This window comes from Entelurus aequoreus, linkage group LG02 (assembly GCF_033978785.1).
Source record: "Entelurus aequoreus isolate RoL-2023_Sb linkage group LG02, RoL_Eaeq_v1.1, whole genome shotgun sequence".
In the NCBI taxonomy this organism is placed as follows: domain Eukaryota; kingdom Metazoa; phylum Chordata; class Actinopteri; order Syngnathiformes; family Syngnathidae; genus Entelurus; species Entelurus aequoreus.
The window spans coordinates 18,707,063-18,733,766 of record NC_084732.1 but is presented as its reverse complement, the minus strand read 5'-3'; the positions used below and the strand labels follow the sequence as shown (position 1 = coordinate 18,733,766).

The window sequence follows — 26,704 nt, the reverse complement described above, 5'->3', positions numbered from 1 at the left end:
TATATATATATATATATATATATATATATATATATATATATATATATATATATATATATATATATATATATATATATATATATATATATATATATATATATATATATATATGTATAGTATATATAATATTTGGTAGTCAAATTATGTTTGATTTTGTTATCCATCCATCCTTCCATTTTCTACCGCTTATTCCCTTTGGGGTCGCCGGGGGCCCTGGAGCCCATCTCAGCTACAATCGGGCGGAAGGCGGGGTATACCCTGGACAAGTCGCCACCTCATCATATATATATATATATATATATATATATATATATATATATATATATATATATATATATAGTCAAATTATGTTTTATTTTGATATTTATATATATATATATATATATATATATATATATATATATATATATATATATATATATATATATATATATATATATATATATATATATATATATATATACATATATCAAAATAAAACATAATTTGACTACCAAATATATATATTTTTTTTTCCATAAAATATTTCCCTATATTTTCACACCACAGTTTCGATTTTACTGTATTTATTACAATTTAGCTGCTTGCCATTATTTTTACGTTAATCTTTAGTGCCTTTTTTTTTTTACCTTTTACTGGTATAGCGCTCGTTGTATTTATCGCTATATTTTTAGAGTCATTCCACCCCCTACAGGTGAAACAGGGAGCAAATAAACTACAGGTGCAGTAATACCGCCTCATCGCAAGTTGGGGGTAGAGTACCACTACGTTCCCTGAGATTCTTCATTCGTCCACCGCCATAATTCAATTCAAACAGAGAAGAAGAAGAAACAGGAAGCTACCGGTTTTGCCTGAGCATATTACAAACAATGGGCAAAAAGCACAAGAAACACAAGTCGGAAAAACACACATTTGAAGGTATGTAAGGGTTGTTAATTCAAATGTTTGTATGTAACTACTTTCATCATTTGAAGGCTTATGTTTAAAATGTGGCGACTGAGTTGCAATGGCATGGCTGTTTTGTTCATGGATTAGCTGCATGCTAACATCATGCTAACTACCCCAGTGTCGTCAACATTAATGCTCAATTTAATAAATGCACTCATTGATATCAAAACCTTTGCAATACATATATTTATTTCCGTTGTCGGGGACTGTTCGTGGTTTTTGTAGCGGTCATCATATCCCAGTCGTAGCAAGTTAGCCGTGGGCTGGCATGTGTTTGCCGTTGGTTTGATAGCAATGTAGCATCCCCTGTAATTATTGATGCTGCTGTTGCCTGGCAACCAGTTAGTTATTATGACGACAGGTATTGCTGATAATTCACTGTTGTTGCCGTTTATGGCGACCAGTGTGCTCTTATATAAGTTAGCATGTCAGTGAGTTTTACCCTTAAAGGGTAACTGCACTTTTTATTTTTTTATTTTGTCCATCATTCGTAATCCTTATGTTCAGTTCAGTTTCAGTTTATTTCGAAACATGCTTACGATACAATGTAATGCATCACACAATTCCATTTGTTTCATTACAGCACGTCCGAAAAGGAGTAGGAAGAAGCAGAGCTTATTTAATCCTACCCCTTTTCATACCATAGCAATTTTATCCAATTTCCTTGTTCTCTGTAACAGAACATTGAAAAAATAAACAAATAATATACCATAGTAAGCATACACATATTAAATACATAAATAATCTTTGTCTCAATAAAAATAAAAACAGGAATCAATATGTGAAGATGGGTGAAAATATGTCAACACGGCTAGATATATCTTGTGGTGTACCCCAGGGATCAATACTGGGACCAAGATTGTTTAATCTTTATATAAACGACATTTGTAAAGTTACAAAGGACTTAAGTTAGTTTTATTTGCAGACGACACAACTGCTTTCTGTTCAGGAGAGAACACACAGAAGATAATACAAATAATAACAGAAGAAATGAACAAATAAAAAACATTGTTTGACAAAAACAGACTATCTTTGAATCTCAGTAAAACATAATTTGACTACCAAATATTATATATATTTTGTTATATATTTATATATATGTATATTAGGGCTGCAACTAACGATTAATTTGATAATCGATTAATCTGTCGATTATTACTTCGATTGATCGATTAATAATCGGATAAAAGAGACAAACTACATTTCTATCCTTTCCAGTATTTTATTGAAAAAAAACAGCATACTGGCACATACTTATTTTGATTATTGTTTCTCAGCTGTTTGTACATGTTGCAGTTTATTAATAAAGGTTTATAAAAAATAAAAAATAAAAAAAAATTGCCTCTGCGGATGCGCATAGCATAGATCCAACAAATCGATGACTAAATTAATCGCCAACTATTTTTATAATCGAATTTAATCGATTAGTTGTTGCAGCCCTAATATATACATACATATATTAGGCCTGTGAATTTTTGGGTGTCCCACGATTCGATTTAATATCGATTCTTGGGGTCACGATTCGATTCAAAATCGATTTTTTTTTTCAATTCAACACGATTCTTTAAAATTCTTTAAAATAAATGTTCCTCTAAGGTTACATTTCTCCTCTTTTGTTGAGAAGAATTGTTGAACATTCATGGGTAGCAGGTTATAGTTTGCTTTGTACATCATTTTAGCTGTTTCAAAATGCACCAAATTGTTGAATTTCAATCGTTGTGATTTAATAAATAAAGGCTTCGTATGTTTTCTATATCCAACATTATGTATTATTCTAATTGATCTTTTTTGTAACAGTTAGTGAATGAAGCGCACATTTGTAGTTGTTTACCCATATTTCTACACAATCACTCAGATATGGTAACACTAGTGAGCAGTAAAGAATGTAGGACAAGAACACGTCATTCTATTTTAAATGCATCCTAACACGTAAATAAACGCTAGCAAAACACAGCTAACCATAGAGCCAGTTGGAGTCGCTCCATTCCGCCTATAAAGCGCTTTAAAAAGCATTCAACAACCTCCATCAATGTATTATATACACCAAATCGGGGCAAATTAAGGTACAGGGGCCGCACCATTAAGCTTTTCAATCTGGCCCGCCGGACATTCCCAAATAATTTTTTTAGATATTTAAAGGCCTACTGAAATGAATTTTTTTTATTTAAACGGGAATAGCAGATCCATTCTATGTGTCATACTTGATCATTTCGCGATATTGCCATATTTTTGCTGAAAGGATTTAGTAGAGAGAATCGACGATAAAGTTCGCAACTTTTGCTCGCTGATAAAAAAAAAAGCCTTGCCTGTACCGGAAGTAGCGTGACGTCACAAGCGGTAGTGCTGCTCACATCTCCCCTTTGTTTACAATGGAGCGAGAGAGATTCGGACCGAGAAAGTGACGATTACCCCATTAATTTGAGCGAGGATGAAAGATTCGTAGATGAGGAACGTTACAGTGAAGGACTTGAGAGGCAGTGATGGACGTATCTTTTTTCGCTCTGACCGTAACTTAGGTACAAGCTGGCTCATTGGATTCCACACTCTTTCCTTTTTCTATTGTGTATCACAGATTTGTATTTTAAACCATCTCAGATACTATATCCTCTTGAAAATGAGAGTCGAGAACGTGAAATGGACATTCACAGTGACTGAACATGTAAATACACGATTAATAATTCAGCTTTGCAAAGCTAAAAAAATAGAAGCTAACCTAGCTACGTAGCCAACGTGATAGCAGCAGTCTCAAATGCAGATAGAAACTAAATTAAAAAAAAACCTGACTGGATGGATAGACAGAAGATCAATAATACTATTAAACCATGAACATGTAAATACACGATTAATAATATTCCGCTTGGCGAAACTAAAAAAACAGAAGCTAACCTAGCTGCGTAGCCAACGTGATAGCAGCAGTCTCAAATACAGATAGAAACTAAATTTAAAAAAAACCTGACTGGATGGATAGACAGAAGATCAATAATACTATTAAACCATGAACATGTAAATACACGATTAATAATATTCCGCTTGGCGAAGCTAAAAAAACAGAAGCTAACCTAGCTGCGTAGCTAACTTAGATGCGGCGGCGGGCGTTGTACACTTTTGACGACACCCCGGCCGCCTTCAGAGTCGGCAAGAAACATATATTTTCCCAAAGTTACGTACGTCACATGCACATATCGACACGCACGTACGGGCAAGCGATCAAATGTTTGGAAGCCAAAGCTAGACTCACCGTAGTGCGTCTGCTATCCTGCTCAAAACACAACACAACCTCCTGGTGTTGGTGTTGCTGTAGTCCGCCGCTCCACCGATCGCACCTACAACTTTCTTATTTGCAGTCTCCATTGTCCATTAAACAAATTGCTCAATCGCTTTATTAACAAGCGGTAACTGGTTGTAGTTCAAAAAGTAACGCACACACATACACGAGCTGCTGATAGCCAAAACTCACGCTCACACACACACTCAAGTTCTCCGCCAACTCACTCGCGCATGCGCGTTCCCCAAACCCTTAAAGACACAGTACACTAATGCAAATATCACAGATATTACAGTATTGTACTTAGCCGCTAAGACACCGATCGATCCCACCTACAACGTTCTTCTTTGCAGTCTCCATTGTTCATTAAACAAATTGCAAAAGATTCACCAACACAGATGTCCAGAATACTGTGGAATTTTGTCGAAGAAAACAAGAGGCTTTTCTATCGGGTCCGATGGGGTCCAAGCACTTCCGTTGCTTTTGTGACGTCACGCGCATAAATCATATCCAAAGGAGTTTTTCAACCGGAAGTGTGGCGGGAATTTTAAAATTGCACTTTATAAGTTAACCCGGCCGTATTGGCATGTGTTGCAATGTTAAGATTTCATCATTGATATATAAACTATCAGACTGCGTGGTTGGTAGTAGTGGGTTTCAGTAGGCCTTTAAGAACAAAAACTGTGGCTGCCATTATGATGTGCAGTGATGTTTTCAAATTACCGTAAGTCATGAACTATAAAAAAGTATTTCACTGGTTGGAATCTGCACTTTTGCATGATACACTAGTTGCTAAGTCACAGCAGCTCAGACAAAGCACCAAGCAGTGTGGGTGGGGAGCGTTTCCACAGAGTGTTTCCAGAGCGGCCAGCCTGAAATGTGGGTGTCATGGACAGACGTGGAAGGAGATTTTTACAACAAAGTTCTAAAGCTTAGTGATATATCAAATATATCACATTGTAGGTGTTTTTTTTAACCTTCGCATTCATATTTCACTGTGTTTGTTGCGTTTTGCTTGATTGTAAAATATGTCGATCGAGAGGGGTGTGACGTTCATATGTTGTCAATATTCAATGTTTTATCGTTCATAGTTAATATTGTAAATCCCACGTTCTTTATTTTCATGTACATTCTGGGTGTCTCATTCAGAAAAAAAAATTTGAATTCCATTCCGTTTTTTAAGGCGGTCTACCATAATGTTTTTAGCTTTCAATCGGACATTATTGTGAGGTTTTCTATTAGTGTTCCTAAAAATAGGACCCAAGCACACATACAGCAGATTTTCACAGCTTACGTGTGTGTGTGTGTGTGTGTGTGTGTGTGTGTGTGTGTGTGTGTGTGTGTGTGTGTGTGTGTGTGTGTGTGTGTGTGTGTGTGTGTGTGTGTGTGTGTGTGTGTGTGTGTGTGTGTGTGTGTGTGTGTGTGTGTGTGTTTATATATATATATGAATACTTAGATAGATGTACCGGCCCCCAGACACTTTTTTTTTTTTTTATTCGGTCCCCCCGGAGTCAAAAGGCCTGATATACACGCTCTAAGTATATATGTAATGTAGTAACACGCACATTCTTGATAACATGTAATATTTACATATTTTGCTGATTTAAGCATACAGCACCATATTAATTCCACAGACGCATCACATTTGCTATTCCCTTCAACAACCACAACAACACTACTTATTAGGGCTGGGAGATATGGACTAAAACCGATACCGCTGTATTTTTAGTCCGAATGGCGGTATACGGTATATACCGGTATCGTAATAAAAATGTGCAAAGTGCTTAAGGTTGTGTTTAACGGCTAGATTACAAATGTTGAGAGTACTCAGATTATTTGTGTTGTAAGTAGTAACGTAAGGTGTTGTTTATTCTTATAAAGTAAATAGTTAGTCGTTGCTATGTTAAAGCAATTTTTGTTCATTTTTTCATTAATGTTAGGTTTATAGCCTTGTGTGTGGGGTTAGATGGAGCTGGCTGTTAGGTTAAAACTACTTTTCAGCCACTATACTACATCTTATTCTGCACAGGCTATAGAGAGAGGGACTTTTAAACAGAGTTGTAGCTACACATTTGACACACCGAGCAAGCAGCAGCGAGGAGCTATCGTTAGCTTCTGTGCTAAATCGCTAACAGAAGTAAACAACATAAACAGGTGAGTTTAGTGAAGAAGTCGCTACAAGGAGAGACATAGGTTCTCAAGCAAATTGGTGTATGTTTAAATAAAGCTGTAGTCACTTACCAATAGCCAAACACAGTCGCTGACCATAGCATTGCATTACTCTGGAGTCGAAAAGTCGGCAAAAAAAAAGTTTGATGATGCACTGCGTAATTGTAGGCTAAGAGAAGCCTCCGTAAACATGCAAGAGGGTGCCCTGTGCTTTGCCCATCAGGCACAGAGAAGAGCAAAATGTCTTAACAAACGCATATGAAAAGATATCCGTATGGCAGTATTGTCTCAAATATACAGTATACCACTTTTTAAAATACACTGGTATTAACTATAATACAGTTATACCGCCCAGCCCTAATACTTATGGCAGACTTGGTGAGAGAAAACAACAATTACTTTAAGACAAATGATGATCCAAAAACGTATATTTTTGAGCATGGATATAAGGAGGATGAGCTACACGTTTTAGAAGCTTTGTGCTAAACGGATCCAGCTTTAGTGAAACACTAAGCATCATACGAAGCAACCTACGAACATAATGAAACATCACTTCCTGTACAATGTCTGCGCTCACTGAGATGCCGACTGATAGGGTGTTAACATTTTCCTGTTTAGATAAAGAATTGATCACATTTCTCATGCAGGTTTAAAAAAAAAAAGTGCCGCAATTAAGCGTCTTTTCATGTCTTTCTCACCATCACTGGGTCTAAATTGGATGTCAAAGTTTACCAACTTCTCGGTTTATGTCCACAACCTTCTACTATCCCGGTGAGAGAAATCAATTTATAATCTAGAATTAACTTTAACCAGCTCAGAGTCGATGCAGCAGCTCACTGGCTCAATATGTCAATGAAGCAGCATATGCTAGTTATCTCTCCGTGATCACGGCGCCACTGCAAATAGTTTGTCTTTGTTAGCGCTTATAATAACATCACAAATACTTGGTTAATATTCAGGTCTGGAAATGCTAATGCAGTATGGTTTTTGGATGTTTGTTAGATGGCTTCATGGGCCCAATAGTGTACTCCAATTAGCTGCATTGTTAGCCACCTTGTACTTGCCGTATTTTACGACTTACAACAAAACAGAAAATCGTGTGTGTTCTTGTTTTACGTAGGGATTGTGAATGATAGGCAAAATTCCCCAGAAAATTGCAATTCCCCTTTAACTTGCTTGCTCGTTAGCATTTGTATGGGCTTAGATGTTAGTTACCCCTGTCTGTTATCACCCAGATAGCTGACTAATGAGACAGGTACAATATTAAACACAGATAATAGAAAATACTTGTTATAATAAGCGATGTATTTCCCAACTTTACAATAGCGGCTAAGTCAAGGCACGCTATAAATTGCCCGGATGTTCGATCTCATCAATTAGTTGGCTTGTTTTTTGGGGGCGACCTCACGCATCCCGGACACATAAAAGATTAAAGCTGTGTTACGCACAATTTGAACAAAGGACAATGTGCATTAACAGACTTTGCATTCTGAAATTCTTCACCGGTATCAAAACTGACTCCGTTGATGAAATATAGACAAGTTTGGCAGCACTTTTACTTGATTCAAATCTGTCGCCCATCACACATGCTAATAGCTCATAAGACTCAATTCCACCATTTTGTATTATTTTACCAGGTAGTGAGCCATTAGAATAGGGTACAGTTTGTTTCGTACGGTGACGGTCCCTTGTAAGATCCATTTTAATTCAGTTTGTTGATCGCTTTCACATTGTAAACAAAGTCTTTATCCAACCAGTATGTCTACCCAAATGCATTGCAAAATTACTTGACCTTTCGAGCCCTATTAAAAAATCAATGGAGCTCAAGATTTTAGAAGTGACCTTTTTGTTAAGAATGTCCTAACTTTCCTAGTACTTACCCCATTTAAAAAAAAGTTGGTATCATTGGAAAGTCTGCTAAACAAAGAAACAGAAAAAATAGGTTTCACAGTTACAGTGTATTTCTAATTAATTAAATTCAGGAATTTAGCGGTGGAGGTGACGGAAAATTTGAGTAAACATTGCTGCTCATACTCAACTTGTGAGTCACAAAACAAACAGCCAGGCCCCCAATGGATCCAAAAAAAGTAGTGTGCAAATCAATCAATTTTAAAGGTATTTGGCAGACACACGAGTAAATGTATAACTTGTTTTATAACATTTTACCCACCATATATTTTTTGCCGGGGAGCTTTGTCGAGTGTAAACTTGCCAAATTTTGTCAGCGCTTTGTGGCGCGAGTACTGTATTTTCCAGACTATAAGGCACACTTAAAATCCTTTTTTTTCCTCAAAACTCAACAGTGCGCCTTATAACCCGGTGCGCCTAATGTAAGGAATACGTTTGGTGGAGCTCGCCCACCTCAAAGCTATTTTATTTGGTACATGTTGTAATGATAAGTGACCAGTAGATGGTAGTCAAACTTAAGAGATACATGTAAACTGCAATATGATGGGTCTCAAGTGAACAACACCAATATTTTAAATGTTCCATTGAAAATATAAAACATTACACACAGCACTCAAAAATCTTTTAAAATGTTTTAATACGACTTTGGTAAGCTATGAAGCCGCACCGCTTGAAAGATTTATGGCACATTAAACATATGAGTATTATTATGGTGTGTGTATAAGGTAAGACATATTATCTGGTGTTTTGTTTCGCAATATTATGCAAAAGCAACTTTTCTTACCTGCTGATCTGTATTTGGGATCTGTGTAAATCCTGAAAAATTGCGCGCTTACCATAGTTGATAAGCTTCTTCTTTTTCTCTATCTTCTTTTTTATGTGACATTCATCCTCCGCTGTTGTCCTTTCTAATATAAAGTAATATAAAGTTCTTACTTATATCCGTCAGTGAACGCGCCATGAAAGCACTAAAACATACCGGCACAGTGAGTTTACATTATTCACCCAAGGAACTTTAGTTGTTAGAGAGTTCCGGTCGGACGGTTTCTCACGGGACACATTTCCAGTGTGGTTGTTTCCGGGTGAGGAGATGCTGCTCAATTATAGATTTAAAGGCCTACTGAAATGAGATTTTCTTATTTAAACGGGGATAGCAGGTCCATTCTATGTGTCATACAGTGTTCTGTACTACATCGTAGTGTGCTGGGGGGGCAGTATATCTAAGAAGGACAGCTCCAGACTGGAGAAACTGATCAGGCGGGCCGGTTCTACGATCGGACTAAAACTGGACTCACTGGTGACGGTGGCAGAGAAGAGGACTGTGGAAAAACTAGTGAGCATCCTGGATGATGCCAGTCACCCTCTGCATACCGTTGTCAGTAGCCAGAGGAGCCTGTTCAGTGCTAGACTGCTTCATCCCAAGTGCAGGACTAATAGACTAAAAAACTCCTTTGTCCCACACGCCATTAGACTGTACAACTCCTCTCTGGGAGGGAGGGGGGGGTATTAGAATGACGGGAGATGCAAAACAATAACAGTGTAATACATTTTCATAACATGGTCACTAATGCCTAGTTTCTCTTGTTATATTCTTATTTTACTGTTATATTTGTATTCTCATTGATGCTTTTTGTTTTTATTCTATTGTAATATTTTTCTATTTTGTTTCCATGTATACCCCCATTATTTACTTTTTTAAATTCGATCTCAATTCTGTACACTGCTGCTGGAATTGTAATTTTCCTGAGGGAACTCTCCTGAAGGAATCAATAAAGTACTATCTATCTATCTACTTGATCATTTCGCGATATTTCCATATTTTTGCTGAAAGGATTTAGTAGAGAACATCGACGATAAAGTTCGCAACTTTTGGTCGCTGATAAAAAAAAGCCTTGCCTGTACCGGAAGTAGCGTGACGTCACAGGCTGTGGAGCTCCTCACATCTGCACATTGTTTACAATCATGGCCACCAGCAGCGAGAGCGATTCGGACCGAGAAAGCGACGATTACCCCATTAATTTGAGTGAGGATGAAAGATTCCTGGATGAGGAAAGTGAGAGTGAAGGATTAGAGGGCAGTGGAAGCGATTCAGATAGGGAAGATGCGCCTTATAATCCGGTGCGCCTAATATATAAAAAAATGTTTAAAAAAATAGACCATTCATCTGCAGTGCGCCTTATAATCCAGTGCGCCCTATGGTGCGGAAAATACGGTACTTGTTCAATCCGAAAATGTCGATATTCTGGTTAAACTATGATATGTGTTCTACGTCATGAGTATCGATGTATTATGGGGATTAAAACAATGCAGACGCAATTTTAACTTTGAAAACAGCGGTCCGATCCCTACTCACAATGGCGCGATTAAGCGTGACCACTGTGCAGATCCAGCCAGCGGCAAATACACATATACCAAGTATGTCGTGTGTACTGTTTGTTTGTTATATTTTTTATTAGTTGTTGGCTAGTCTCTGTGTGGTATTATGTGTCAATTAAAAGCAGACCGAGCAGCTGCTAATGTTATGGTTGTATTCGTAGAATATGGAGAGAGACCCCTCAAGCTGGTGCTGAAAGTATCCGGCAATGAGGTGACCACAGGGAGCTCCAGTTTGGACACGTTTTACGACGAGCAGTCCACAGATTATGACAAACCCAAGGACAAGGACAAGAAAAAGAAAAAGAAGAAGGACAAAGAGAGGAACTGTGGAACGCCCGATAGTGACAAAGGAAAGAAAAGGGTACTGACTGTAGAAATGTAACTCCATTTGTGTTGGTGTTGATTGACACCTTTGTCATGATAGGTGATTAAAAAGAGGAAAGTCCAAGATGCAGATAGAGATGACGACCGGGAAAGCTGCAGAACTCCCATCCGCTCAGAGCTGGATAAACTGGAAGGTAGTCTTAAAAAAACAAGAAGTGTTGTGTCGTAACTTAACGGAAAACCCATTTTTTTGTGCTATAATAATCAGCGGAGAAAGAGCAAACTCCACTGCAGGAAGCACTGAATCAGCTCATCAGACAGCTCCAACGGTGCAGCAGCATTTGTTGTTATTCTGCACTACTCACAATGCACAATGCACTAATAGTGGTGTGGTTTTCTTTATCAACAGGAAAGACCCCAGTGCGTTTTTCACTTTTCCAGTGACAGACCTGATTGCCCCAGGCTACTCTTCTATTATTAAACACCCTATGGACTTCAGCACAATGAAAGACAAAGTCAAGAAAGGCTGCTACGTGTCTTTGGACGAACTCAAGGTGGGTTTTATTAAACACAGGAACACATTTGTGTTAAAAATGGCTAAATTTACACTGCAAGGTATGATGCCTAATTCCAATTTTTTGTTAAATCCGATCTTTTAATATTGTTGTTAACATTACCAAAAAAAATATGGGACTTGTATGTATGGCTAATGTAGGGTTGTGTTCGAGAAAATTGTAGAATAAGAATGGCTTCTGCAAGAAGAGATGCACACATGATGAGTTCACCCAGTTTCCTTATCTATGCACTCTTACACATACATTAAAGTTATTAATGGTGTCATAAAGTGCCACCCTGGAGAGAGAGTGAAGAAGGAGCACACACTTCAAATTAACTTTTAGTTTCGGTTCTTGCCGAAGGGAAGCAACCTTGGTGAACAAAAGCATGAGAGACGGACAAACATTTTAGAGATAGCTTTCACCTTTAGATAGCTCAACTAACTCAGCGTTGGTGTTGCTATTGTTTGTACTTACTCCTTATTGTAGAATACATTGTTAGTCTTCAATTCTAGTCACCCCGTCCCAAAAGGGGGGCTTCTAATAATCGGTGCCGTGACGCAGATCCTCGATTAAATTCAATTAGAATACAGCTTTAATTTAAATTATGTTGCTTCGATTAATCATTTGATGAGTGTTACTAATAAACATTTGTCAAATTAAGACTGCATGGATTGTCTGGAACTTTAAATATGCGGACATAGTTTTTTTCACGTGGAAACATGAGAGTGGTGGTTTGTGGGTGCTGTAATAATTGTTATTAATGCACACATGTTAAAAGTGCTATTTCAATGTTGATGTGCATTTATTAAGAAAAGAATGAACGTTATGACAAGCAGAAACAATCGTTTTTTTACATTACTGGGGCTATAAAGTGTGTTTTGTCCGATTACTGGATTAATCATACAAACTAATCGATACACTGCTCATTAACTGAAAAAATCGATAGCTGCAGCCCTAGTCTGATGTCACATCGGATACATATCCGATGTAATATCCACATAAAAAAAGAGGCCTGGGTCGGATTTGAAAAAAAATGGAATTGTACTGTTTATATTGACCTAAAAAAATCTGATAGTAATTTTAAAAAACATCAGATATTGATCGGTATTGACCTGCAGTGTGAACATAGCCAATGTGACTTAAAGGGTGATGGCATTGGCCTATCAAACCCTTTTTACTTTGGCTAGTGGCTTAACAAAGTAGACATGCTAACAATGCTAACAGATATGCCAACATATAACGTGCTAGCAACCTGCGCTAGCCGATAATACGGTTAATATGCGTACCAGTTGTGCTTCAGATGCACAAAGACGCTGTTTGTAAAGTCTAAAAATGCTAACAAACTGCATAGCCCCCAAACTTCTTGTGCTCTAATTGACAGAGGCTACTTCTTGAGTCTGATAAAGTTAAATGCTACCATGCTAACGTGAATATGCTACCATAAACAATAGTAGGTTAGCAACTTCAGTCAAGAAAAACTGTGTATGCAAGTGTAACACAATTTTAACCACTGTAAAACATAAAAACAGTGACTTTAATGCCAAGTGTTCAGTATTCTGCGTCATATGAGGTTCCTTGCGTATTTCAATGATCCCTTTTAATTGTCGTACAAGTGTTAAAAAGAAAATATAAATCCTCATCCTGATAGTTTGGATTAAATCACTGAATAGTAGGACCTGAGAGGGGAGTCGTTTGTTGCTGTAAATCACGTGGGATGTGCTTGTTGCAGGCTGATTTCAGGACAATGTGCGAGAACGCCATGGCGTACAACAAAGCCGAGACCATCTACCACAAGGTGGCTCGCAAGATGCTCCACTCAGGCATGAAGATCCTGAGCCAGGTATGGAATAGTAAAAATGAGTGCCGTCAAATGATTCATTTTTCATATCAGATTAATCACACTTGAAATTTGGATCATTCATGATTAATCACAGGTATTCGCTTGCATAATTTGAATCAATTTAGAAAAAGACCCCAATACTTGGATACATGTGCAAGACAAGACCAATTTTTGAATGTTTCTAAAAAAATAAATGCCGTGATTTTTTTAGGGGGAACAGCGGATAGTTTAAAAAAATAAAAAATCTTATCAATGCACACATGTACCGTATTTTCTAGACCATAGGGCGCACCAGATTATAAGGCGCATTGCCGATGAGCGGGTCTATTCAGGTTTTTTTTCATACAAAAAGTGCACCAGATTATAACGCGCATTGAAGGGGGTCATATGATTTTTTTCTAAATGTAAAACACTTCCTTGTGGTCTACATAACATGTAATGGTGGTTCTTTGGTCAAAGTCTTGCATAGATTATGTTTTACAGATCATCTTCAAGTCGCTTTCTGACAGTCGCTTCAGGATGCGCTGTTTTGTGGGCGTCTTCTCCCCGTCATCTTTGTCGTACTGGTGTAGCGTGCAAGGATGGGAGTTGAAGAATTATCAAAAGATGGAGCTAACTGTTTTAATGACATTCAGACTTTACTTAAATCAATAACGGAGCAGCATCTCCTCATCCGTGGCTCACTAGTGCAACAACCCCGGAAATGTGTCCCGTGACTAAAGTTCCGTGGGTGAATTATGTAAACCCACTACACTGGTAGTTTTTAGCGTTTCCATAGCGAGATATAATTTAGAACTTCACGCTACTTTATATTAGAAATGGCAACAGCAGAGGGTGAATGCCCCATAACAAGAAGATAGTGAAAAAGAAGAAGCTTATCGACTACGGCATCGGCACGGACTACAGTGGCGGATGTGCGCACATTTTCAGGACTTATGCAGATCTCAAATACACGTCAGCAGGTATCAGAAAGTAAGAAAAATTGGTTTTGCTTAATATTGTGAAACAAAACGCCATATAATATGTCTGCTAATGGGTGCCATTTTGTGGTCCTTATACACACACCATAGTAATACTTGTATCTCTGACTACGGTAGCCGTAATGGGCCAACAATCCATCAAGCGGTGCGGCTTCAAAGTCATACTAAAACATTTTGACAGATTTTTGAGTGCCATGTGTAATGTTCTTTATTTTCAATGGAACATTTAAAGTTTTGGTGTTTTTACTGGCGTAATAATGCAGTCTACACTTATCTCTTATGTGTGACTACCATCTACTGGTCACACTTATCATTACACCATGTACCAAATAAAATTGTTTTGTGGTCGGTAAGCACAACCAGATTTATTCCGTACATTAGGCGCACTGGGTTATAAGACGCACTGTCGATTTTTGAGAAAATGAAAGGATTTTAAGTGCACCTTTATGGTCCGTAAAATACGGTAAGTCCAATTTCAACGATGATGATTTGCATTTATGGTATGTTTCAATTACTCGATTAATCGAACAAACTAATCATAAATTACTCAAATATTAAAATTCTGGAGCTGCAGCCCTGAAAAATACATAGAAAAATGGTCAAAGCGATCCCATTTTCCCCAGCTTGTACCTTTGTTGGTTTCACCACATGGGGGCAGCAGAAGTGTTATGAAAATGCGCCTGAATTGTCCCCTAAAGGAGAGGCTGCAGAGCTTGAAGCAGAGCATCGAGTTCATGTCTGGTCTGGACCCGTCTGATAAGGATGCAAAGTGTGAGGAACAAGGGTCTGCCTGCCTGGTGCTAAAAAGAGAAGCACACTCCAGCACGGACGGCAGCGAACGCTCGCAGACGCCCAGCACACCGAGGTCTTTGTACCCAACATTACCACGTTTGTCTCCACTCTGTTCATGTTTATACCATTTCAAATCATGTCAGTTTATTTCCACACACGTCTCTGAAGAGAAATCGGCCTATGATCTTGTTTTTGCTCAAATGCCACCTTGGAGGCAGAGAATGGGAAGAATGTCTTTCAACGTGTCTGGTCGTGCTTTCTGACGTCTTAAAGTGCGTCTTTGTGACGACTTAAAGTAAAAGCAAAAAAAACAAAAAATGATAAGGCCGAGTCATCACCAAGAAACACCTTCTCCAGGCTTGTTTCCATACCCCGCCAACATGACAGACTGGAGTTTGGACACACTCATGCTATTAAATGAGAAGCTGTCTGCAAACTTCCAGCTGTCAGCACGCTAACTTTAGGATGTTAGCATATTAGCATTAGCATGCTTACTTTTTTAGCTGTGCACCTTAAAGGAGGGGTGTCCAAAGTACGGCCAGAGGGCCATTTGTAGACCTTAGCTGATTTTTAACAGCCTTTGGCAGAATTGTTAGCATTCTAGTATTGGCACACTAGCTTTTTTGCAAAAGGTATATACCTCAGCGTCAAATATTTTTCTACTTCACAAATTAAACATTTTAGCATGCTAATGCTAGTATGCTAGCTTTTAAGCTAATTTTATAGGTATACAATTTAGTAATATTTTGATACGTGATGCATGCTATTGTTTTTATGCTAGCATTTTAAAGAAATGTGTCAGGTACACGCCTCTAACATTAGCGTGCTAGCTTTAATAGCTAATTTAACAGGTTTGCACCTCAGTGACAAACATTTTGGTGATTTATTAATGCTAACTGTAAGTTTGCTATTGTTAACATGTTCGCATAGTTTTATAATTTTAATATTATATTAATAATTTTGCATCTTTATTATTATTATTATTAGTTTAATAATTATAATTTTAATTTCTTATACATATTTATATATAGTATGTACAAATATTATCTCTGCCACAATCTAAAATATATATTTTATATAAAATTATATAGATTTTTTTTTTGTCTGAATGGTCTGAGCTCCTGTTTCCCAGTCAGTGACAAACTGAGCAGAATTATGCTGCTGCTTCTCACAGATACGACATTGCCCTTCTTCAAAGGGCAATCTCATTTAAAAAAATCTAATTTACACTGACCAAAAAAAATGTTTATGACTAGCTTGATGTTTCCACTCAGTCATATTTTATTTGTGAAACTACAAAAAACTACACTTGCATGGTAGTAATTATCAAATAATTTAAAATGCTGATGTTGCAGACGGACACTCGTTTTTAACTTTTGTTTTATTCACGACCGCCGTCGCCTCCTCTTTAACTGCATTCTTCGGCCTCTGCAGACACGACAAGGACTCCAAAGATGAGGGGGTCGTGAAAGAGCTGGAAGAAATCCGCAAGGTCATCGAGGAGTCCGGAGGGAAGCTTTCCAACCGAGTGCTGCAGTGCGACGTGAGTGAAACATGTCAAGCACATTTCATTACTGAAGGACCATATTCATTCCAACCATATTAATAGTTTATCGATTAGTCAGATTCCACAAAAACTACAGAAGGTGGTTGTACCGTTTAAGTGTGAACTTTTGATGGAACAGTTCATCTGCCAGAACGTAGTGTGTTCGATTCAAAGTTATGAGCTACACCACCTCCAGAAGTTACAGCAATATTCTACTTTCACCATATTCTGTTTTTAAAGGGGACCTATGATGACTTTAGTCTACATTTAAAAAAACACTTCCTTGTGGTCCAGATTAAACGTAAAGGATATGCTTTGGTGTAAATTTTGCTCCACAGTCTCTTTCATAATCCGTTTTTTTGAGTTTTTCTTGAAGATTTTGGATTGTGGAAGTATTCACAGATTGCAAATGAAACCACACCCAACCCCTCTAAAAGTGTCGGAATTTATCTGATGAAAATTTACACTGATTTGATACATATCTTGCACTTTTTTTCCCTAGATACGGTCAAAAATATACATTACATAGATTCACCCCGTCACAACAATAGTTACACCGGCACACTCTCCGATCGATTCAGACCTTGAATAGAAAACAACTGCTTAAATCAGAATTTATGTCACTGCATGTTGCACATTAGTGTTATTATGCGCATGCCAAGATAAATAAAGATAAATGATACTGTATCCTACCTTTTTTTGTGTTTCCACATAGAGGCTCCTCCCCCTCTGGCTGAGAGCTTTACCTAATGTCTAAATAAGTACATCCACTTCCCTCTGTCACGACGTAGCCAGACTGCGAAAGCCCGCAAGCAGAAGCATACAAAACTGCTAGCGCATGCCAACATACACAAACTTAAAGATGTTACGCTTTGGCATTGTTTAACACAAGTATCGGACATTGCAACAACATTTAAAAGTCAGAACAGGCGAAAATAACCATCGGTCCTCTGTTGTGACGCTGCAATTCTGTTGTCTTTATGTGAAAGAATCAACCATTTTGTTCTCCAGGTGGAGTTTTCCAGGCAGCGGTCGGATGGATCCACTACTTTAGCTTTTGTCAACCCGGCAGATCCGGCAGTAGGAGGTAAAGTCAACGTAAAACGTGCAACAAAAGCTTTTCACAACAACTTGACTTCATGTATACAGTAGTACCCTCAACTTTTGACTATATTGCGTTGCATGATAGCGCTCATAACTAAAATCGCTTGTATCTCAAATAATCCCCGCCTATTGAAATTAATTGAAATCAATTTAATTAGTGTTTAGCCCTCCTAAAACTCCCCCAGTTTTACCATGTAACATGGCTTTTAAAAAGAAAACAACTTTTAGACAGGATATTTTATTGTTCGAAAAACAATACAATATCACGTACTACAAACAACTACAGTAGTTTTACGAAGTAATGTTATAATATTGTTCGGCATTTACCTTGGAGGGAAGACTTTTGTAGATGTCTCCTACAGTCTGCCTCTTTGTTGTGTAACAATAGGAACTAGGAAATTGTTTTTATGTTGCACACAGACATATTTGAGTGGCGGACCGTAGAGGTCAGCAATAACAACAAACAATATTTATGTACTGCATCAAAGGTGATGTTCAACCGTCCAGTTTGTTGAATCAGCAGTAGACAGAACAAACACGTCAAACACAATATTTGCAGCTTCTCAATATTTTTATGAATAAATGTTCGTCGCTTGAACGTTTGTGGCTGCAGCTTGCGTGAGGTGTACTGGTTCTACGGGCAGGCTGACTAGGTAGTTTGCTGACTGGTAGGACATCTTTTTGATGTTTTGTTTTTCTGATCTGCTTCTTCTCCTCTGCATTAACTTTTTTAGTTTCGATGGTTATAGAGCAGGATTGTTTCGATCTCAGAGCTGCGCTCAAACGCACGCGTCAACTGTCAAATGAAAACGTATCATTGTTTCTTGTGTAAATGAAGCAGTAACAGTGACATGTAACGATATATAGAACTCTTTGTTGTTCCAACAGCATAACCCTGTTACAATATTACTGCAACTGCCGACAAGTTGGGCTCGTAACTCAAATTATACTTAAAGCATAACAAATAGGCAAGAGACAGCTTGTACCTCAAATTACTCGTAAATTGAGGTATCACATTTCTTGGACTTTAAACTGAATATTTTGGCTCTCTTCTACCTTTAATTATTCTTTTTTTTTTTTTTTAAATAGTTGTAAATATAGGATTTGTTCTGAAACGACTTTAATGACATAATGATGGGTGAAAAAGCATAGCACTCGCTAAAACGTCCAATCAGATTGCTTTTATGTTAATGCGTGCCCCTGAATACATTTTTACAAGACCCACAATTGCTATGATATGTTATCATAAGGGTTGCGCGATATAAATTATATCAATTTGGTCGACGATAGAGCTTTTAATACTATCGTTATTTCGTGATAATGCGTTTTGATGACACATTCTAGCTATGTCTTTGCAAATTTGTCAGCAACGAGCAAACAAACGCTTCCTCAACCCAATGTAGCATTCTAGCTAACAGCTTACGTCCCTCCACTATGCAAAGCCACTTCCAAGTCAGCAATAATGGCGGTAAACTATGTTTCTTTTACAAGTGTCACTGGAGGATGAGGAATAGCTACGCTACACATTGTTGGAGGATAAGTTAGAGCTCTTGAATGTAAACAAGAGGTGAGTGGATCGATACAAATAGTGATAGTAACAATACCAAGTATAGTATCAGTATGTCCTCGATACTACAGCGATTCCATGAACATTGTTATTATCACAACATCTTTTTTGTCGTTTTTGTTATTGTTTACATACTCAAAAAGTAAATCCTTGGACACAGTAGGGCTTTAAGGGTAAAACCACCAATGATTTAAATAAGACCCAATAGTTTCTTTGATATTGTTACAACGCCATCCTGTATTTTTATCTGATTATAATTGTGATCAAAAATTCAATCATTGCATAATCTTGAACATTTTAAGTATCAGTTATTGGTATAACCCAGGGGTCGGCAACCCGCGGCTCTAGGGCGGCGCTCTTTAGCGCCGCCCTAGTGGCTCTCTGGAGCTTTTTTAAAAATGTATGAAAATGGAAAATGATGAGGAGAAAAAAAAGTTTTTGTTTTAATATGGTTTCCGTAGGAGGAAAAACATGACACAAACCTCCATAATTGTTATAAAGCACACTGTTTATATCAAACATGCTTCACTGATTTGAGTATTTGGCGAGCGCCGTTTTGTCCTACTAATTTTGGCGGTCCTTGAACTCACCGTAGTATGTTTACATGTATAACTTTCTCCGACTTTCTAGGACGTGTTTTATGCCACTTTTTCTGTCTCATTTTGTCCACCAAACTTTTAACGTTGTGCATGAATGCACAAAGGTGAGTTTTGTTGATGTTATTGACTTGTGTGGAGTGCTAATCAGACATATTTGGTCACTGCATGACTGCAAGCTAATCGATGCTAACATGCTATTTAGGCTAGCTACTGTATATGTACATATTGCAGCATTATGCCTCATTTGTATGTATATTTGAGGTAATTTAGTTACCTTTAAGTCATCTTAATTGAATTTATATCTCATGACACACTATCTGTATGTACCGTAATTTCCGGACTATAAGCCGCTACTTTTTCCCCTCGTTCTGGTCCCTGCGGCTTATACAACAATGCGGCTTATTTACGGCCTGTTCTTCTCCGACACCGACGAAGAGGATTTCGGTGGTTTTAGTACGCAGGAGGAAGACGATGACACAATGATTAAAGACTGACTTTTCATATACCGGTAGGCTGGTTATTTTGATAACGTACAGGCGAGCACTTTGTATTACTTTGCATCGTTGTATTATTTGTACTCTGCACGAATGCTGTTCGCCATGTCAAAGATGTGAAAGTTTGATTGAATGATTGAAAGATTTATTGTTAATAAATGGGACGCTTTGCGTTCCCAAACAGTCATCTCTGTCCCGACAATCCCCTCCGTGGTAGCAGGAACCCCTATATACTACGGTAATTACACATCAAAACCCTGCGGCTTTTAGTCGGGTGTGGCTTATATATGGAGCAATCTGTATTTTCCCCTAAATTTAGCTGGTGCGGCTTATAGTCAGGTGCGGCTTATAGTCCGGAAATTACGGTAATATGGCTTTTAATTTTTTGCGGCTCCAGACAGATTTGTTTTTGTATTTTTGGTCCAATATGGCTCTTTCAACATTTTGGGTTGCCGACCCCTGGTATAACCAATACTGCCTCTGTTACTACTTGGTATTGGATTAATACCCACATTTGTAGTATCGCCCAAAACTAACGTCAAATATCAAACAAAATAAGAATACGTTTTTGTTAAGTTTTAACATAAATGTATAGAAACATGTTAGAACAAAGTATCCAACCATTAACAGTAAATCAGCAAATAGAGTAATAATAGTTTTGGCAAAATAGTACACCTGAAAATGATGCAATATGTTACTGCATACATTCAGCAGCCAAATTAGAAGCCTTTGTAACCTATTTTGAGATGTTTCTATTATAATTGATCTACCAAACCATATATTATGATACATATCGATATCGCAAGAGGCTGCAATATATGTCGCCCATTCTTAGTTGTCGATAACTTGCACACAGTTCCTTTCTGTTTTTGACTGGGTTAACATGCTATCTTGTTAGCATGTAAGGTGAATGATGTCATGTGATTGCTGCCACAGAGACTGGTCACTGCCCCGTCAAGCTGGGCATGATGGCCACTCGGCTGCAGAGCGGCGTCAACTGCCTTCAAGGCTTCCGCGAGGACAAGAGGAACCACATCACTCCAGGTAACATCGGCACGCCGACTCATGGGGGATCCCATCCATCAACATCATCCGTCATCTCACGACACTCGCCGCTATCCTATCCTCAGTGTCCTACACCAGCTACGGCCCGTTCACCTCCTACGCGCCCGCCTACGACTCCAGCTTCTCCAACGTCAGCAAGGAGGACTCGGACCTCGTCTACAGCTTCTTCGGAGACGAGTCAAGTCTGCAAGGCTTAGACAGGCATGTATCGTGACCCCGCCGACCTCTCACATGTCACCTGCAGCATTCCTGATCGGACACGCTCCACATGCTCGCTCATACCGATGAATTCACTTTTGCAGCTTGTCCGACTTCCTGACCAAATCTGACGAGTACGTGTACAAGATGGCCGACAACCTTCTGGACGCCATGACCAACGGCGAGCACTCGAAGACGCTGAAGGAGGCGGAGCCTGTAAGCGCTTGACATCAGAAACAAATCAATTGTTAGCGTTGCAAGAACAGGACGTTGAGTTTTTGTGTGTCCAGCAGGTGGAGCAGCCTTCGACTACGCCCGAGGAGAAAGACGAGGTGAGTGGAAAGAAAAACATCTGGAGCTTAAATCCCTCCCTCCCCCGCTCTCCCCCGTTGACGCGCACCTGCTCGCCGCGTCTCACATTCCAGCGGAAAATGTCAGCGTTGTGCTGTGAAATGGAAAAAAAAGGGGGGGGATACATGTGATGTTTGGAAGCACGTGTTCTCTCAGCTGTGTCAACATGGCAACCCCTAGAAAGACAGCCGTGTTTCTTTGCTGTTCTTCTACACACACACGCTCACTCTATGGCCTGGCTGTTTGCTGTTCTTGGCCTCCCTCCAGTGAACTCTCATCCTCTTTCATTAAAGTCTTTGATTGTATGTCAGCCGTCAGGAGGCCTCACTCGACCCTCCAACCTCGTCCTGCTATCTGTTTCCTCCTCTGACTGCGTGTCCTACCTTCTTTTTTCTTCTAGGCCGCCAAGCCTGATACTTCCTGCAAGACGGAATCTCCTCTTCCTGCTGACGAGGATCTTCCAGGAGGTAAAAAAAAAAAAAAGAGTTTATCGCTCACGGCCCTTCCTAATGAACATTTCTATTATTTTAGAATCTCAGCCTTTCTGACAGCTTTTTAAAGAGCTCTTTGTGTTCAGAAGATGCATTTACTATTTGTGTGTTACTTGCAGACATTCAGCAAAAACTGGACGAGACCACCAAGCTCCTGCGAGACCTGCAGGAAGCCCAGAGGGAGCGACTGAGCACCAAGCAGCCGCCCAACATGATCTGCCTGCTTGCGCCCACCACCAAAGAGCTGGAGCTGGGTAAGACCTGCACTTTAAAACAATCATACAGTCGTCCTTCCTTTATCGCTGTTAATTGGTTCTGGACTAAAAGCAAACTGTTTAGGACATCCTGAAAGGGCTGGATGATAATGGCAAAAATAAAAATCAGGATTATTTTGATTGATATTGAAATTAGGATTAATAGAACAATAGTATTTTAATAAACAACACAGTATTTATTATTCCTCAAACTAAAATTTAAATTAAATGATTAAATATTAATATAAATAAACAAGTAAAACATGATATTAGTAACAACTATAAATTAAAATAAGATGTAAAAACAATAAAATTCAGTTTTTCGGTTAAACATTTTTTATTTATTTAATTTTTTACATTTTACTCTTAACTTACCACAGTGGATTTAGTGTTTTTTGGTCATAAATACAGTTAAATAAAACGTTTGTTAATTAAATGCAAAATTCTACACATATATTGGTGCAATAAATCTTGGCCTGACCTCCCAATATTAAAAAATAAAGTCCAGAGTCCAGATGGTGATCCGGGTCAACATGGTCGCTAGCATACACACACATACAGAAAGTACACATAAGGTAATAGAAATGATACAGATCAGGCTCAAAATCAAATTTTCCATTTTGGACATTTCCTGAAAGTTTCAGGACAATCTGGCTATAACTTTTTGACAAAAACCAACTGCCACAATTACACAACATCCTGTCGGAGGTCATAAGCCTAAATAGATGCTAAATGCATGTCAGGATTTCTCACAGAATGTGACGTTGGGGGGTAAATGATGCATTAAACAAGCATGTTGAGAAATACAAATTAACTTTATGTGATGCCTGTGAGTGATTTTAGACAGGGGCATGGGTGCTCAATTTGGTCATAAATATTGTTTGTTGTTAACGTTGAGCTCAATTTGCCGTATGTCGCTTTTTTTGAAAAAGAAAACCTAAAGCGGTCTGAATGCTCGCTAAGTTGGCAACACTTTTATTATCTGGCAGACCGGGTGCTTATGAGGCGTGTAAAGAAGCAGCGTTACAATGCCATTTACTGTATGGAGTTGGAACAAGTAGCTACATGAACAGACAGTCCCATTATAATGTGTTAATAAGTAAGGGTAGCGACAAATCAATTTGTGGAAGGACAAATGTATTCGTGGCAGGCTGCAAGAAAAATGTTTGGGAAACACAGGAGGAACATTTAAAAATTGTCATCACTGAAAGTGGGTAATGCAACACAAAACATTTGTTCACTTATTGAAATTAATAGAGTGCAAATATTTTGACACACATTTTTGTTTGAACGAACCATTGCAACACATTTGAGATTTGGACGACTCTTTGTATTTTTTAGAAATGGCCATTGGATGGTGCAACGGTTTCCCATTCAAAGCATGCAGCAACATTTCGACACTTGCCACGCTACTGTTTGAAGTGTTTGTCGATAATGGTGTGTAATAAGTACTTTCACTTTACGTTAACAAAAAAGTAGAGTTATGTTAACAAACTGGATGTTTAAAGGTTGAAGAACATTGAATGTAACCTTGATATATACTTAAAGATTGCCTTGTTTAAAGTTAGGAATATTACTTATGAAATATATTATACAACAGTTTTGAGTCCCTAAATATGAGGGTTTATTTTTATTAAAATCTTAAAATTATAGATTAATCTCAAGGTCCGAAAATATTAATAAAAACAAAATGTAAACATACTGACCTTTTAAATGGATAAAAATATAAAAACACAAATCATACTTGATATCGATGTTTTCGGTTAAAGTACCAATGATTGTCACACACACACACTAGGTGTGGTGAGATTATCCTCTGCATTTGACCCATTACCCTCACCCCCTGAGGGGAGCAGTGAGCAGCAGCAGTGGTGGCCCGGGAATAATTTTTTGGTGATTTAACCCCTAATTCCAACCCTTGATGCTGAGTGCCAAGCAGGGAGGTAATGGGTCCCATTTTTATAGTCTTTGGTATGACTCGGCCGGGGTTTGAACTCACGACCTACCGATCTCAGGGCGGACACTCTAACCACTAGGCCGTTATTATATTGCGCTTTTTTTTTGTAAGCAGCTCTTGAGAAGTTGCCATTTTTGTCATCAAGCGCAAATGTGTGAGTTTATTAGAAAGACTCAAAAATACGCTTTTTGTTCACTTTTATATGCAGCTGAGAAGGTGACGGGCAACTTGACGGCGCTGACGGGCCAAGTGGCGCCGTGTGACATCAGCAGCGTTCGGGCCATCAGGAGGGCCATGGGCATCGCTCCGGACGCTCTCATCGACCTGACGACGGGTAAATCTTGTAAAACGTACACAACTAAAAGGTTAGTGTGTGACTTTTCATATGTTCCCTGCAGTCCTGCAGATGGCAGAGCCGATGGACACCATGGAGTCTGTGCCAATTACTGCAATGTAACTGGTAATAGGCGCCGGGTATCGCATACAACAACGCGACGCTAGCATAGCTACATTAGCTAACATTACAGTCACATCATTGACCGAAGAAAAACTCACACTATGGCTCCTATTTTAGGATGTGTAGCGAAGGCTGCTTTTTACAATGTGGGTGTATGCACGTGGTGAACGCGTGGATTTTGTTTTAAGATGTGGTACTCATCAAAAACTTCTTTTTTTAATGATTTTTTTTTTGGTGGCGGGAGGGGGGTTTGACATTTCATTCAATAAATGTATTTTTAATTAAATCACCATCGTGAATAATTTATTACATTCTGTGACTGAACAAAAGTTTACACACAAAAAGGCCCAAATATACATCATGTGTTAATAGTTATAAGAACCACACTGGTGGTCAAGTAAGGCCAATGAAGAGTCATGAGGATCCAGGCGGTTTAGAACCGGGACAGAAACAAACATGGACAACAAGTAGGCTTGCTGGATCAGACACTGCTAAAACATGTAGGCGGGTAAACAGATTGATAGCAACATTTGATTGTAAAACACTTTTGCTCATTACACAGTAACAAAGCAGAGCGTCCAACTGGTCAAACAATCATTGCAGTCTTCCCATCAGACACAAAATAGCGTTAGTACAATACATACGTTTTCCTCTCACGGCCGTCTAAATGTAAGCCCAAAGTACTCTTGTTCCCAGCCTTAGACCGCAACGCCCTTGTGGGGTTGCATGTGTAGCGCAATCCCGTTGGGCATGTAAACAACGTCCTTGTAAGTGGTGTGACTCAGCTCAGACCCATGCCTTGCTGCTTGCTCATGTCCGTGCACACAAAGAACGTCTTCAGTTCACCTTTTCCCTTCACGTTGATGAAGCCGCGACACTCGCACGAGTAGCCCAGCTTGTGCAGCACGTCGGACGTCTCCTCCGTCACCTGACAAACACACGCACTCGTCAGTGATTGCATTAAGTGCCATGTTTGGTTTGTAACACAAAATACAATAATTGTTCATATAAAACAGTACAGTTGATCTGGCTTAAATTATTTGTGTAAAGGCATCGACTGTTAAAAGATCAATTTTGCAAGCATTATTTGGTCACTGTGTTTTTGTGTGTTATACAATAACCAACTGCCACCACATTGTATATACAGTGCAGGCCAAAACTTTGGACACACCTCCTCATTAAATGCATTTTGTTTATTTTCATGACTATTTACATTGTAGATTGTCACTGAAGGCATCAAAACTATGAATGAACACATGTGGAGTTATGTACTTAACAAAAAAAAAGGTGAAATAACTGAAAACATGTTTTATATTCTAGCTTCTTCAAAATAGCCAACCTTTACTCGGATTACTTTTTCGCACACTCTTGGCATTCTCTCGATGAGCTTCAAGAGATAGTCACCTGAAATGGTTTTCACTTCACAGGTGTGCTTGAAGCTCATCGAGAGAAAGCCAAGAGT

The 26,704-nt window shown here is 38.6% G+C and overlaps 2 protein-coding genes across 7 annotated transcripts in view; one reads left to right on the top strand and one right to left on the bottom strand.

Moving 5' to 3' along the window:
• Positions 1-760: 760 nt before the first annotated feature.
• On the top strand, positions 761-25,528 carry brd7 (bromodomain containing 7). Of its 2 annotated transcripts, none has more exons than XM_062023576.1 (17): positions 761-918; positions 10,828-11,027; positions 11,091-11,184; positions 11,259-11,319; positions 11,400-11,544; positions 13,277-13,387; positions 15,066-15,232; positions 16,594-16,702; positions 17,717-17,792; positions 21,406-21,513; positions 21,600-21,735; positions 21,837-21,948; positions 22,026-22,064; positions 22,484-22,550; positions 22,694-22,828; positions 24,994-25,119; positions 25,184-25,528. In XM_062023576.1, the coding sequence occupies exons 1-17, from the start codon at positions 870-872 to the stop codon at positions 25,240-25,242; spliced, it is 1,794 nt and encodes a 597-aa protein (XP_061879560.1). In that variant the 5' UTR covers positions 761-869; the 3' UTR covers positions 25,243-25,528. The 2 variants fall into 2 exon arrangements, with proteins under 2 accessions (XP_061879560.1, XP_061879554.1); XM_062023570.1 differs by having other exon boundaries at positions 22,023-22,064.
• Positions 25,183-26,704, bottom strand: part of adcy7 (adenylate cyclase 7) — a 168,712-nt gene continuing 167,190 nt past the window's right edge. For 4 of the 5 annotated variants that reach the window (XM_062023525.1, XM_062023533.1, XM_062023521.1 and 1 more), the window contains one exon: positions 25,183-26,170. In XM_062023525.1, the coding sequence (XP_061879509.1) occupies positions 26,024-26,170 (147 nt within the window). In that variant the 3' untranslated portion in view covers positions 25,183-26,023. The remainder of the gene's footprint in view (positions 26,171-26,704) is intronic. The other variant, XM_062023550.1, reaches the window with a different exon arrangement.

Coding starts and splice junctions, on each gene's coding strand:
- brd7 (XM_062023570.1), top strand. CDS start 870: ATGGGCAAAAAGCACAAGAAACACAAGTCGGAAAAACACACATTTGAA. Junction 11,545..13,276: donor TGTCTTTGGACGAACTCAAG/GTGGGTTTTATT, acceptor TGCTTGTTGCAG/GCTGATTTCAGGACAATGTG. Junction 16,703..17,716: donor ACCGAGTGCTGCAGTGCGAC/GTGAGTGAAACA, acceptor TTTGTTCTCCAG/GTGGAGTTTTCCAGGCAGCG.